Source organism: Dermacentor albipictus, chromosome 4, assembly GCF_038994185.2.
Source record: "Dermacentor albipictus isolate Rhodes 1998 colony chromosome 4, USDA_Dalb.pri_finalv2, whole genome shotgun sequence".
Taxonomy (NCBI): domain Eukaryota; kingdom Metazoa; phylum Arthropoda; class Arachnida; order Ixodida; family Ixodidae; genus Dermacentor; species Dermacentor albipictus.
The window spans coordinates 131,353,865-131,369,738 of NC_091824.1; the positions used below are offsets into that span (position 1 = coordinate 131,353,865).

The 15,874-nt window shown below is 45.4% G+C and overlaps 1 protein-coding gene across 1 annotated transcript in view; it reads right to left on the reverse strand.

The window, feature by feature from the left end:
- LOC135898423 (AP-4 complex subunit epsilon-1-like) overlaps positions 1-15,874 on the reverse strand; it is a 36,603-nt gene that overhangs the window by 14,225 nt on the left and 6,504 nt on the right. The window contains exons 9-15 of the mRNA XM_070537592.1: positions 14,061-14,186; positions 7,372-7,484; positions 6,240-6,390; positions 5,813-5,917; positions 5,566-5,663; positions 4,675-4,899; positions 1,575-1,664 (exon numbers count right to left, since the gene is read on the reverse strand). Of these exons, the coding sequence (XP_070393693.1) occupies positions 1,575-1,664; positions 4,675-4,899; positions 5,566-5,663; positions 5,813-5,917; positions 6,240-6,390; positions 7,372-7,484; positions 14,061-14,186 (908 nt within the window). The remainder of the gene's footprint in view (positions 1-1,574; positions 1,665-4,674; positions 4,900-5,565; positions 5,664-5,812; positions 5,918-6,239; positions 6,391-7,371; positions 7,485-14,060; positions 14,187-15,874) is intronic.

The following is a 15,874-nucleotide window of genomic DNA, read 5'->3' on the forward strand; positions in this document are numbered from 1 at the left end:
ACCACACAAAACTTAAGGTCAGACCATATGTACATTTGCCAGCAAGCGCTCACTCCAGACCGCTCCTGGCTTCGTGCCTTAGCAGACTTTACTTCGTATTTAGTTATTGACAGCACTTCAAAATATGCATGCTGGATGTGGCTACTATGTGTCGGTCAAGCTGGTGCGGGACAAAGCCAGTCGACACCATGTAGCACGGCCACAGTGGAGCACATGAGCACAAGGGCACACTCCAGCCCTGTCATGCACAAAGAAAACACTGTGCATATGCACTACAATTGTGTGTGCCTTCATAGCATAGATACCACAGCTGCCGCAGGGTGCCGCGACGAGCTTGTTCGCTGAGTACAACCATGTTTAGTGCATTGAAGGTGCCGAAATCAGAAATAGTGCCGCCTATGTAAACATTCAAAATAAATTTGAACTGCACGGCACAGTTACGTTCAGTAGGTTGAGCATTGTGGGCATGCCCCATTCCGCCACAGCCTTCGCAATGCAAGGCATTGAAGCAGCGGGAGCACCGCAAAGGGGATCTTGGATAACCAATAACTTCAGTTCTGCTGGACGCAGTGAAGTTCTTCTTGCTGAAAGGTATTTTTGAAATAGTCTAGTTGAACTTCATATGTATTCCCGAGTCCCAGACTTCAATAAAAAGTGATTTACAGCCCTTTTAAAGGGGCCCTGAACCACTTTTTACCAAAGTGGAGAAAGGCCTTTGAAGTGACAACAGTCTATTTCAGAAATACTTTGCCGCAAGAAGTAATTAAATGCCTTCAGCAGAAGCAGAGTTATTGGCAATCAAACACGGCTTCCGCTGAGCTCCTGTTCCTTCTTCAATGCCTTCCACTGCGATGGCTATGGCGCAGTGGGGCATGTCCACAATGCTCCGCCTTCTAAATGTCACTGTGGCGCGCAGTTGAAATTTCATTTTGGATGTTAACGTAGGCGCCGTGAATTTCGCCTTTGGTGCCTACGACACGCCAAACATAAGCCAAATGCAGCTGCCTTAAGCGAGCTGCAGTGCGCTTAGCCAGTGGACTCGTGGTGGCACCCCGTGGCAGCCACGGTATCTACACCATGTAGCCGACTGCAGCTCGATGTCAGCTATTGGCCAATAGCAGCCATCTAAGGGAATGACGAAATAGTGTGTCTAAAAGAGCGTGAGGACAGGGCCTTCGGTTGAAAAGAGAGCGTTTGAGAGAAAGGTGGCTTCACAATTCACTTGAGAGCTCCATGCAGTGCATATGACAGCAAAACTTGGCTGAAATGTTCAATGCAGCGTATGTTTTTCGCGGAGCGAACCATGTTATTTCACCAAGCCCGAGGAGTGCTTCAGGGCCCCTTTCAGGGTCCAGGTAGCTTCTGCTAAACGCCAACAGTGAAATCACTTTGGCTGACAGGTGAAATTAACCATTCAAGCACATTACACTGTATTTTTCTACTAGAACATGGCGAGGCCTTGTAAGTGCTATGTATATAAAACAGGTCTGAGCAACGCAAAATAGACAAGCAATATTCTAAGATCCCCTAAATTCTGTAAAATTTTGTGGGATCAAGTTTACTGCTGAACTTACTTTGAAATTTTCCTTTTCATAGTCGCCATTCTCCAAGGTGCTGTCTTTCTGCTGAAGGAGCTTGTTCCATCTGAGGAGCTCCTGTGACCTCTAACAAAAGAAGGAACGACAGAGTAAAGCTGAATTCATAAAGATTCACAAAGGGCTCTTAATAATAATAGCCATAAACAATACAGAAATGATACTCTAATGTTTTTGAAAGTATATACTAACACCCGAATATCTTCAATCTCATAATGGAAGCCCCATAAAAGAGTTCTACTTGAATGATGACAAAAGCAGTGTTATATTGTACGGTAAGTTATTAGCATGATGTGACCGACAGGCATGTCTTCATTAAGACACCGGGAAAGGAGACACGAAAAGAAGGGCCCGGTTGGTCTGACTTATAAGCAATCAATGCTGAAGCTCCCCGTGGCAACAGCAGCGATATACCATAACCTAGTAGATGAGAGAAGCAGTTTTTAGTAAGACGTGCAGCGATATTGCATCGACCAATTCGGCACTAACCTTGAGTCACATATGTCCAGTGTCTGACCTGACTGGGTTCCGGCATGTTAGAGGAGGGAGAAAGGAGGCAGGTGAACATGCTAGCCAGGGCACTGGGTGTGGCATGACCATGTCTACTGTGATCTACTGCGGCTACAACGGCTACGTGAGCCGAGATAGCTTGTGGCTTTATGTGCACTGTGTTTTCATGTGCCCAGTGTTGGAGGTCATGCAGTCTCAAGTTTTGGAGACATGTTATCGCTAGAGGCAGCACGAAGTGTTCCGACGGTGAGTGTCCATGCTCATAGAGTGAAGTCTGTTCACGTTTGCCTGTGCACACGTCACACAATGCTTGTTAATTTAGTTAGTAAGAGATTGTTTACTGCAATTTATATGGCTGATAAGACCACTAGCCTTACGTCATATAGCTGCCTAATAATTCGCTATGGCTCAATGCCTTGTCTTTCAGGCAAAACACAACTTTCATGAAATGATGACTTCAGCCTGAGGCATCCATTCTTCAGTCATTATTGATTACTTCAAGCATTCTGTAAACCTCCTCTTCCTCTAAATATATGTTTTTTTTCGCTATACATAGACAGGTTTTAAGTTATCAGACTACAAGCACATGTCATTCCAATGGTGCTAAGCATCATAATGGGCAGTGGACAAGATGTTATGCGCTATGTGCTGCATAAAAGTTTATTTTTTAATTCCCAGGTTAGTCTGTCCCCACATATAAAATACTTCTTAGAAAAGACAGTTAACATGACATTTACTACGAACAGAACTACCAGAGTAAAACAAAACAATATTTTCAGTGTCCACAGCATAACATAGGAATGATGCCCATGCAATCTATAGGCTAAAGAAAGCACCATAATATTTAATTAGTTTTGGACACCAGATACATCACTAAAAAATTTTTAAAGAACGCTAGTTTCCTATTTGTGCATTTTTTATGCATGTTCCCTCTGCACTGTATGTGATAGAACAAAGGTCACATACTCAAGTCATACCAAATATACAATAACATTTAATGTTAGGCAACACAGTCAGGAAGCCTTCCTATTAACAGCCTCTAGATAATGGCATACAAGGGTTGCAACTGAAATCATGCATACAAGTGGTTCTGAGGACAAACATAACAAAAAAGTTGGCAGTGGCTTAGCTCGGCTATGCCAGGACATACGTAGCGAAAGCTAAGGCATAGCATGATTAACCTTGGTTACTATTGATTGCAAGTCCAGGTTAGTCTGGTTGTCTAGCTATGTTGCAGCGTTTAGACAGTTCGGCGCGCTGTTCGTCTGTTTCCTGGGCAATTCATTTCCTCTTCATCTTGTTCTGATGTCGATTCCGGGCCTCCTCCTGCTTATCAGAATAGTCGCCGTCCATACTGCCGCCTCAACTGTGGTTGCGGCGCACGCGAGCTCTCCTTTTCAATCCTCCAATATGTTATCAGGCATGTGATGCAGCTGGCGAAGCGAGTGGAGGCGAGCGCAACGACAAGGAACGTGGTGTGATATCACACCAAACAGCGGCGGCGCAACACCTGTGGCTCGGTGCTGCTAGTGGCGCATGTGCAGTAGTGACTAGAGAGCGAGAGAGAGAGAGAAATATCCACGGCGAGGCGCGCGTTGTGACATCATGTGCCTACTCGGAGCACCGCCACGGCGAAATCGCAAGTTCGCGGCAAGTAAAGCTTTCGCTTTCAAACCTGTGAGCAATGTTTATTAGCGACTACCAGACCTGGGTAAAGTGGGAAGCAGAGCAACATTTATAGACAAAGGGTAGGTGAGGTTGTAAACAGAAAGCACGGACTAGGTCTGTAAAATTTCCAAGGCATGACAGAGCCATCCAAGGCATGTTCGGTTACGTAATTTTGCCAGGTGACTCGCAATAATCTATAGAAACTTTATTTCCAAGCCAACATTTCGGTGGCGAGAGACATTATGGTGGAGGGTTCCAGAAAGACTGATCACCTGGGTGCACCAAGATGTTAAAATGCTTTCTTGCATTGTACTCACTACAACACATTTGCTATGTGGTTATAGGTACAGCCCAGAACCACATGTAACGGTTCTGATTTATTAAACACCTCTCTTGAAACATAGAAAGAGAGGAGCCCCATGTGCCTGCACACATCCGCTGTAAAGGTGGTGCTTGTTCTATTTTTATGACAGACTGTACCATTATTTTGAGCCTTTTTTCTTTAATATGCTCTGCGGTTGCCTAGCACATAGCATGGAATGGTGCTGCAGGTGACAGCAACACTTTATATATAAACATCATTGCAAGAAATGTGCCGCAGATTAATTTTTTTTTCTCATATGCATAAGTGTATGGATCCGTAACTAGCCTCAGGGGAAGGACATAGACAGTAATAAATCTGCAGAATGCTGTGACGTCAATAAAGCGCAACTAATACTGTACGACAGAGGAAAGGCGTAAGCTGTGCCACCTGGTATTATTGCTCAGACATCAAAGCCTCTTCAATGAGCTGCACGTATACTGCAGAATGTTACATAACCTCCTGCAGATCGCTAAGTGCTCGTTGAGCACAGTCTGACAAATAATGATCTGTACAACGCTGGTCTGTCACAAAGCATACCTGCTTGACGAGTGGTGATGTGTCATTATTTGCGAGACGAGTCAGCGTTCCCATGTCATCTTGAAGTGGACATTTCCAGTTAAGTAGCAGCTTGGACAAAGACGTGAGGATGCGCAAACACAGATGGCTGTCGTGCTGACAAGCTTCCAAGATAACCAGCAACTTCTGCACAGACTCCAAGAACGAGCAGCCACCTGGCATATCTGGCTTGACTTCTCCAATCCCCTGAGGTGTGGCAAACACAGCAGCCACTCAGACCAGAAAACCAGGAACACTAAGAAAGCAATTAAACTAAAAGTACTGCAAACAGGACAAGCTTGGACTGCCCTTCAGATTATAGATTATAGGGGCACAAAATGCAAATATGAAGTAGGCAAAAATGGTAGATTCTGCGTTCCAAGGCCTCCACAAAGTCCCTTCCACTGACAAAAGGGCTTTCGGGAGTGATAAAATTATGCGAATTCAGGAAAGTTTTGGCACTGCTACTATTAAAATACAGTGCCCGCTCCACTGATGTAACAAGTCCCGTTTATATATTTGGTGGTAAATTATGGTAAACCACTGAAAATAAGAAAGCTAATTATGCCGCATTTCAACATCAAAGAAAATGCATTCACTGGTGTTGCACTTTCATGCTGACCTTGCCAGCCACCCTCCCATAGAAAGAACCCACTGAGTGCACATTTTACAAATTCTTTATGTGTGGACCTTTGATGGAAAACAGATACTAGTAGCTGACTTCTCTGCAACTAACCTATCTCTTTGCATAAAACAGACATGGTGAGGCTTTCAGAAGGGTAATCCAGCCTTTTATATCACTTTAATATTTGTTCGTAGTGTTCCTTTAGATGCCTGAAAATATACCAGTGATTTTTATAAGGAGATACTAACCCACGCCAGCAATATCATTAATGATGCACTTTTCCCACAGTAGATGGTGTCAGCCTTGAGCAACTCGGGTATTATGCATGGCAGAACTGCTCCTTTTTCTGCAATGGGCATAGAGAACCAATTTATAAACACGCAAGGTATCATAAGCACTGAACTTCTTTGACACATCATCACAATCTGCAACTTTTCATATAGAGGACTTAAATCACTTCCCATTATGATTTAGAGCAATAAAATCTAAACTTACCTTTCTTGAATATGTTAATGAAATGAAGAACCGTGGCCTCTGTTATGTGACTTGGTGCAATGAGTAGCAGATTAACGAATGTTGTTGCACACCATCTGACATCACCTGAATATGTGCTAGGAGTGAAGGATTTCATCTCAAACCTGTATGCACAGCAATAGCACCATGAGTAACACCATGAGCACCATGAGCACCATGAGTTAACAATTAACACTACCTGTATACAAGAGTGCAGACATTTTTAGGGAACATAAAGCAGTGTCTTTTAACCACACACACATGCACAAAAAGTTACAAACTCATAGCAAGAGACAAACATAACGTGACAAACATAACGTGACAAACATAAATAGCCATCATGCAACTGATGCAGCAAAACATGCACAAATATAGCCCTGCAGTGGGCTATATTTTAATTGGAAAAGACAGAAAGGATATAGCTTCAGCAGATGAATAACTTTTTCACACACAAATGACCGAACAGAATAATCCCCAACCGTTGAGGCATACTTCAGAACCCGTTGCACAATGGCTGCTACATTGGTTGCATTGGCCATAGTGATGAGGAGGTTGAGCGTCTGAAGAAAACATCCAAATGAATAATCATTTACTAACACCAGTAATCACTTCATACCAAACTCAAGAGTTCACGTTACAGTGACACCTCAACACAACAAAGCTGTAGTAGGAGTGAAAAACTTTGTTTCAGCAGTACAAGTTACTTCACAGATTTCTAGACACCTGGCAAATAGCATCTTGTCAGTACGTACTCACAAGAAGAATACCACAAGAAACTCTACCACACGTGCAATCAAAAGAAGTGGCGAGTGCAGCAGGGACAGTGTGAAGAGCAAAGCAACCTCACGGAATGCCATCTTACGGTGCCATGAGTTCATGTGTATGTATTGCTGTAATGATGGCCCATTACTGGTGGCTTACCATTTCCTTTAGTTACAACACCATAGTCAGTCTCGAGACAAATATCACTGTAACTTCGTACAGTGAGGCGCTTGTAAGCACATTTCTGGCTGGCTTTTCCTGTTATGGCTGGCGCCACTAGTGCTTTTTGGAGCCTATTCGGAAGACCACACTTGTGAATGGGGCATGCTCAGCATAGTTTCTGCACCAGCACAACAGATGTCAAAGCGGCATCTTCAGTGCTGCGCTCGACATCAGTGCTTTTTGCTGCTCGCGAACAACACTTGAACGCAAAAAAGCTAAGTGATGAATTCTCTGTCAAGCAACATTCCTTTTTTTACCTGCTTGTCCCAAAGGCTTGAGGTACATGCATGCCATATGCATGTGCTTTGTTAAGTAAAAATTGAAGAACAAAATTACATTCTTCCGTAAATTGTGGAACAAAATACATTGTGTTCAATGGAAATAACCCATGAAGAAGAAAAATGTTTCATCCCTGTCCAGCATGCTAGATAATTCAGTTCAATAAAGTTTGTGATAATAAAATTACAGGTACTAATGTCATTTCTTCCACACGTCCAACTAGTTCTGCCAGTTGCCTACTGTCTGTCCACTGACGTCAACGAAAAAGAAGAGCTCACCTTAATCCGGACACTTTCGTCAGGGTGGTGGAGACAGTCGATGATAACATCTTGACATGTGACCGCTTCTGAAGGACAACACTTCGCAAGGATTCGCTCCAAGGCATCAACACCTATTTAAAGGGCATAACATCACAAAATGGTCACTGTTTACAGCACCACAGCAGCTGCTGTGATACAATAAAGCGACACAAACACTCATCTAAACATCAAAATACAGTCAAACGCTTTTATAACGACGTGCTTAGGAGCTCCAAAATTCTTTGTTAAACGGGTCACTTCATTGTAAAGATCTGGCACTGCACAGCTCACTAGAGCAGGTTAGAAATGTTCACAAAGAGAACATCCTTACTTAGCATGGAATAAAGAGATACTTAGTAAAATAGGTTGCTATTTTTGTGCACGCTTTGTCTGGCTGTATGTGGGACTGCAGCCGACCTTATGGCACTGAGGTTCGTGGCGTGCTTCACCACGAAACACGGGAGCAATGCAAGCTTAAGTTGCAGATTATTGAGCATAGCCATTCCTTTCTTGCGGTCAAAATTCTTTGTCCATTTACAGATTCTCCATAACTGTAGCCTTCATTAACATTCCCGTCCTTTCCACACCAGGAGGCTTTGAAGGCACCGACGGTCGTCAGTTACGATAGCATCCTCCTGTCGTCATCAACTGTGATATATTTGTGAGCCACCACACCTACTGGTGTGCTACAGAAAGCAATATACGAGTTGGGCGATTACTGAAGCAGTACAGTAGGACTGCAAGATTCACTGACATCAGCATGCCTTTTGAGTGCATCGCTAGTGCTTCCGCTAGTGCTTGCGCAGAGTGCAGCTAAGTGGAGTCTGTAGAGGACATAGAAAGTGCCATTCGCTGTAAAGCAACAAATCTGCCATCGGGGTGCCTAAATTTCTTCATTGTACAGGAAATTTGCTGCAGTGGTCTTCGTTGTAGAGGTGTTTAAAGTACAAACGAAAGACCGGACTTCAGCCAGCTCTTTTCTCAGGGATCGCAAGGCCACGATCAACTTGGGCCAGATAAAGTCGGACTGATATGCGCTGGAAGCCCGTGGCATGCCGCAGGGTGCGGTGTTATCCCCACTGCTCTTCAACATCGCCATAAGAGACCTATCAGCCCGACTCGACCGAATCGGGGGCATCAATCTCAATCATGTGGCGATGGGTCAGATGCAGCGGTGGAGTGGGCCCTGCAAGAGGCCTTGCACATCACGGAAGAATTCCTCGAGGGCACGGGATTGGTCTTCTTGCTGACCAAGTCGGAACTCTTGCTATATCGGCCCGACAGAAAAGGCCGCAAGTTCGACACGACGCTGGACCAAGTACCGATTGAACTCGGAACAAAGACGGGCCAGCGCATCCAGAGGGTGGATGCTCTCAGGGTGCTCGGACTGGTCCTCAATGCAAAGGGCAGCAATGCGCAAACGATCGCACGCCTGAGCACGAAAGCGGAGAACATGCTCAGACTCGTTTCGCGAGTGATGAGCAGGAGGGGGGGCATCAGCGAAGCCAACGTCCTAAGGATCTACCATGCCTTCCTCATGAGCCATATCAACTACGTGGCTTCCCCGCTAAACTGGTCACGGTCGGAGGAGAGCAAGATCGATGCACTCATCAGAAATAGCATTAAATGAGTACTCGGCATCCCCGTGACAGCCACCATGGAGAAGCTGATGCAACTCGGGGTCCACAACACCCTGAGCGAAATCGTAGACGCACAAAAAATGGCACAGATCATTTGCCTCTCTACCACCAAGGCCGGCCACTGAATACTTGAGATGGCGGGTCTGGAAGCCATGGCCGAGGAGTCGTGCGCCGTCCCGCTCTGCCAGGGTGAAACCTTTCGAGTCAACCCCTTCCCGAGGAACGTTCACCCACAACATAATGAGGCCCGGCGCACAGCCAGAGCCTGAGCACTCATCAAGATTGCCCAGCAGAACCCAGAGCTCGCGTCCTTTGTTGACCCGGCGCAGTTTCCCAGAACAAACCCGTACGCGGCCACTGTGGTTGACCCCCAGAGCAAGATCCTGAATGCAGCGTCTATCCAACAATCGACAGCGTCCGTCACAGAGCAAGTCGCAGTGGCACCGGCTCTGTGCGAATCTGGGCGCATGAAGATCTTCACGGACTCAAGGTCAGCGGCGATGGCCTTTCACGCCGGCTCAGTCTCGGCAGAGGCAGCGGCGGTGCTGAGGACCCGCAAGCCAGGCACGGCCCATCCCGTCATCACTTCGTTCTCGGCTCGCATGGGCCGGAATGTCTCCCATGGCTCGATCAACCTCAATGAGCTGGCCCACGACCAGGCTCAAGGTCTCACCAACCGCACCGGTCCGAGGGGCCCGGCTTCGCAGGGGATTGACCGAACCACGAACCCACTGCTCACTTTCCACGAGAACACTGCTCACTACCATCTGGGACAATGGCAGTTTCCGGCTCCTCACCCGAAGCTAGGCAGACCCTAGGTCTCGGTGCTGAGAATGCTGCAGACGGGCTTCTTTCCGTCTCGATTCAGGCTGAGCCACTACATTACGGGTGTGGATCCCCTCTGCCCTGACTGCGGCGAGAAACGGTCCACTTTGAACCACATGCTGTGGCAGTGTTCTGCGTTGCACCACTCTTGTTTCAACAGGCAAGAAGAGTGGGAAGAAGCCATCAAGAGCGACAACCTTCAAGTCCAGCTTCGGGCTGTTCAAAGGCTCTGTGACAGGGCCGAAAAGTATGGTCTTTTGACCCTGGTGCGGGTGCGGCCCACGACTACGATGACGTAGTCCCTTAGGACCAAATAAAGTTTCTTGTCTGTCTGCCTATCTGTCAGCCAGGACATAACCAATCCTTTGTTATGCAGGTCATTTTGTTGTAGAGGCGTTCATTATAAAGGCATTTAACTCTAGCATGGACATAACAAAGAAGAAATTCGTCCAATAAAGAAATGCATGTTCGTGGCTATAAAAGTTGAACACAAACACAATGCATAATCATGGACAATGACGGAGGCAGCATCTTTCAACCATCTTATTGAAGATGAGTACTCCTTAAAGAATACAGAACAAATTAATCTGCAAATCACAACAACCTATGTTAGCAAGATACTGATCTCAGTAAATTTAATTGTTATGATTTACACATGTCAATTCTTTGTGCATGGGTATGTGTCTTAAAGGGCCCCTGAAACGGTTCGGACAAATTTTGTAAACGCGTAGAGTGCAGTTCAAGTAGAACATTTGCACCACAATTTAAGTGAAGCGTTACGTATTAATGGAGCTACAAGCGATTAGAAGTTACCCTCCTCCCTAGCCATGCTTTTCCTCCTCGACTCGTTCGCCGAGCGAGCAGGGCTAAGCTCCGCCTTCACTGGTTTTGTGTCACGATACGACGTCACATCGTCCACTTCCGGTTGTTTTGGAGCCCGCCCGCGCGAGACCTCTCCGCTAGCCGCTTGGCCGTTGACCCCTAGCACGAGCTATCAAAGCAGCGTGCGTTGTGAGCATTCTGTCGTAGCGCCGAACGTGTCTGGTATTCCGGTAACCACAGGCAAGCTGGTCATTTCGGCAAATGACTGGAGGCATAAACTCAAGCTGATGAAGGAACTTTAGTGTAGACGTATGTGAGCGGCCTGATTGGTCTGCACGGTCCAGACACTTGTTGGCGCAGCGCTTAACCAGCCAAACAAAGCGCTAATATTGCTCTAACCAAGTGTAAAACATTTTAAACATTTATAAAAAAAACGTGCCGATGATTACACTCCTGCGAAAAATACACACCAGCAGCAAAAAAGAATACACTTCGTTGCTGCTACTGTGTATGGTTGAGCTCTGTGCCACCATGTGGCTGCACCACGCAGACCATTCACACTTCCCCTTCTGCTAATCTCATGGCTCATCCCGTTACGGCACAGTCAAGTGGCCAGACCGTGTCCCCTTGCGCTTGCTTTTGCTCTAATACCAGACTCGCGAAACGCTATTGCGTTAGTAATCTTCCGGTGTAAAGTGACGTCCACAAACACGCAAATCCTGGCGCCGATCGGATAGCGGCAGTCCGATGCGCAGCAGCCAGTTCACTTGTACGCTGCCTTGCAGAGGGACACGATGTCACAGCTTGACATATTGCCAGTCGCTATGTTTGCAGTCCACAAGGCAACAAAGTCGAATCATAGTGCTCGCGAAAAGACTGAGACCGACTCTGACCACAGAGCTCTTGTCAAAATGGAGTACGTTGTACACAAGCAGACGACCATTGCTGTTTGCCAGAAGTGCTTAAGTGTACTAAAAAATTGTTGTTGTGCATTTTATAAAAACAAATTAACTAAGATTCCAACAAGTTCGAAAATCATTTGTTTACCATAAAGTTGCAATAATTATCGATCACGTGCCCTGGTCAGCCAATCGGATAGCTCGCGCCACTGACGTCATAAGGATGATTTCAGTCATATGGGTAGGGGCGGCTTAAAATTCCGCCGAGCAGTGTGCTGCGATCGGCGGCGATGTGTATTTTTAAAACCTTATAATAAATTACACGCTTTACGCGGAGCACTTAGATGTGTCAATTAATGATCAGAAGGAACTACTCTAACGACTCAGTACGTTTGTAGAAAATCGTCAAAAGCGTTTCAGGGTCCCTTTAATAAAAGAACTACAAGCTGCCGCCTCTCCTTTTGTTCAGAAACCCTTGGGAGCAAGCTGTTTGTAGTTAACAATGTGTAGAAACAATGCTGCTTCGTTTCACACTTCACTCTAGTCATTGTGTTATTGTTCATGTTTCTATGTATTTTTCATTCATTCTTTTGGCCGATAACATTATCTTTTAGCAAATTAGATCTAGACTGTTAATAAATGCTTCTGCAGCAATGCGAAAATAGCTGCCATAATGGTCTACGTCAGAATGATGTCAAAAAGTAAGTTGTAAAAAAAAACTCACAAGATGATTGCAAGTGTGCAACATGAATGTTTAAGTATTAGCTATGATGCGGGCTAGGTGTTTATGCTCCCGATGTCAAGCTCGTCGAATCGCATGGGGGTCTGAAGGTCTTGCTTCCTCCATGACACTTCAGAGTAAAGAATGTTTTACAGCGTCTTGTTTTAACTACTACGCTCCTCTCCTATGCCCAAGTGTTCAATGGCTTTCTAAGCATACACTGGCACAGCTGGGCACACAGAGTGAGCCACAGCTGCCGGTGCTGCCATAAACACTATCTGTTTTGTGCGATGAAGTCGCAAATGGCCGCACTGCCACTGCCTCACGAAGCGAAGGACGTGATCATCATCATCATCATCATCATCATCATCATCATCAGTCTGGTTACGCCCACTGCAGGGCAAAGGCCTCTCCCATATTTCTCCAACAACCCCGGTCATGTACTAATTGTGGCCATGCCGTCCCTGCAAACTTCTTAATCTCATCCGCCCACCTAACTTTCTGCCGCCCCCTGCTACGCTTCCCTTCCCTTGGAATCCAGTCCGTAACCCTTAATGACCATCGGTTATCTTCCCTCCTCATTACATGTCCTGCCCATGCCCATTTCTTTTTCTTGATTTCAACTAAGATGTCATTAACTCGCGTTTGTTCCCTCACCCAATCTGCTCTTTTCTTATCCCTTGATCCCGCCATGCCAAAACTTCCACAACACTGTGGGCGCAATCAGTCTGTTCCACCGTCCATGATTAGTGGAGGGCAGCACCATGAGGTGGTGTTCCAGGGATCTGGGATTTGCGTCACGTGACCAAACTGTCCTCTCTCATTGGTGGAAGCGCACGCAGAGTTGCATGCGCTTTTACCAATGGAAACACCTGGCACCTCTCTTGCCCCTCCCACTCCATTATCCCACTGCGGATGCCGCGAAATTGAGCAATGAGCAACTGCACGGTGCTGCAAGCATAACCACAAAGTTACAGGGTCAGTAATTACAGCTGTTGTCATGCTTTTCAGTCCCCTTTTCTATGGGCAGATATTACTACTCCCACTGTCACTCTCTGCTGAAGCATGGTGCAGCTTCATGGTAATGTAGTGTACATTTTACACACATTATTTGCAGCAGCACCTTAATAGCAACACAGTGTCGAGCAGCAGCCGAGGGCAAAAATGTGAATACAGTATAACTTTTATTGCCATTTCATGCTTGAATTCCTTGAATTTAGGTGCAGGTTATATAAACAGGAAATTAAGGTATATTTTAAATATAAGAGAATTACCTTTGTAAGTGACCTTACCTCTCGCTACAACTACCCAAAGTAGTATGGGAAAAAACGCTCCCTGTACTATAAAGAGGCACAGGCCAGCTGATGTGCTCTTGTGGAGGAGAAGCGCAATGACCAGTCGAATTGTTTTACAGCGAATTAACAAGCCTTGGCCAATTCATTATGAGTATGCTACGATCTTCACTACGAGAAACTTGAACAAATATCAACACATGAGAGCGATAACAGCAATAAAGAAATATTATACAATAAGAAGAACTTGCGATAATTGATAGGAAACATTTAGGCAAACACAACAGGTTCATACCAAACACTGATACTAAGGAGTAAAAAAAGAGTATGTTGAAAGACATTCCAAACATTGTTGTTAGGGGCAACAAGAATGAGCCCAAACGTTGCAAGATGAAAACAAAAACAAAAAAATATGAAAACAAAGAGAAGAAATTCAAGACATAAAAGCAGAACAGTCGCCACTGTTTACCCGAGTAATTCAGATCAGTGCTGTTTGAGTGAAGCATCTTGGCAATGCAATCTACTGCACTCTTCTGAAGAGGGCTACCAGCAGTCAGGACTTTGGAAAGTGTGTTTAAGGACTCCCAAAGTATGCCTGAAAGACAAGCAAAAAAAAAATTTGCTAGCATGAGGCTGTGACATAAAAATGAACAAAGCAGAAAATGTTAAAGCTGTATAACAAAGCAGGAGAAGTGCACTGTAGTATTAAAATACTCTGCAGTTTTCCCATTGAATCACATTCCATTGATTCAACACATGTTAGCTAGATAACACTTTTCAGATACATAGTTTGATTTCAAAGTACAGCATTAAACTAAACCATGCAGTCAAACTGAAAACTGTAGACAAATTATGGAAGTTATGGACCATGCAAATAGCAATGTAATGAAACACATTAGGCGTAACATTAAGAAACAGGAAGAGAGCGGTGTGGATCAAAGAGCAAACGGCAGTATTCTAGCTGACATTATGACAAAAAAAAAAATGGAGCTGGGCAAGCCATGTGATGCGTAGGGTAGATAACTGTTGGACCACTAGAGTTACAGAATGGGTGCTATGGGAAGGGAAGCACCGTCGATGATGGCAGAACGTTAGGTGCGGTGATGAAATTAGGAAATTTGTAGGCACAAGTTGGAATCAGCCAGAACAAGACAGGGGTAATTGGAAATCGCTGGGAGAGGCCTTTGTCCTGCAGTGGAAATAAATATAGTCTGATGATGATATTACCACCCTCATAAACTCGCCTCTGCATATGGCTGAAAAAAAAAGAAGAACAAGCTACTTTTCCAATAGCTCATTTGAAGATGCACAGGCAAACATGCTACCCAGGCTGGCAATTTCTGGTATTTCTATAATCCCTCTAGTTCTTCTTCATCTTTTTGTCTGTGTCATTCTATTCAGTATAGATTAGCAACACATCCGCATACAAATATTATTACAGCAGCAATTATATGAACATCCCAGGCAAATTTTCACCTTCAGCATTGCATGAGGTTCTGCTGAGAGCCCAAGTGCGATAAACTCACCCCCTGTGCACTATATGCTGTAGGTGCAAGGGAAAGTGTGTGAGGGTGAGACAAGAAGAATGGCGGCATGATGTTGATGACGGACACAGTCCTCCCGCACACCCAGTGTTGGAAGTCCTGTGTTATCAAGCGTGCACGAGAGAAAGAGAGAGAGAGTGAGTGAGTGAGTGAGTGAGTGAGTGAGTGAGTGAGTGAGTGAGTGAGTGAGTGAGTGAGTGAGTGAGTGAGTGAGTGAGTGAGTGAGTGAGTGAGTGAGTGAGTGAGTGAGTGAGTGAGTGAGTGAGTGAGTGAGTGAGTGAGTGAGTGAGTGAGTGAGTGAGAGGAGGGTGGTAGTTCAGCATCGTAATGCAATGAAATCAGCACTAGGGGCCGGGCAGGTAAGCACGCATCTGCGCATGTCTTCCTTTAGCTCAGGTGTGGCTGCGCATGCCTGTCCATGCGACTTAGCGCATTTACCGCCAACCTGCCATATCTTCGAGGTAACCTGAGCCGGGTGCCAAGAAGAGGCAAGCAGAGAGGGCTGGTTGCTTCATGTGCACCATCTTGTGTGCCTAGTCATGGAGGTTGCATAATCTCAAGTTTCATGGCCATGTTGAAGCAAGAGGCAGCATGAAGCATTCCCTTTCCTGTTTGAACTCTTCATCACACCAGCATTGGGACAGCGTATCTTTGCGGTCACTGAGTGAGACCTGTTCATCGTGCCTGTGTGTGTGTGTGGCACCATGCTTACTAATTTAATAGCAAGCAAATGTTTACT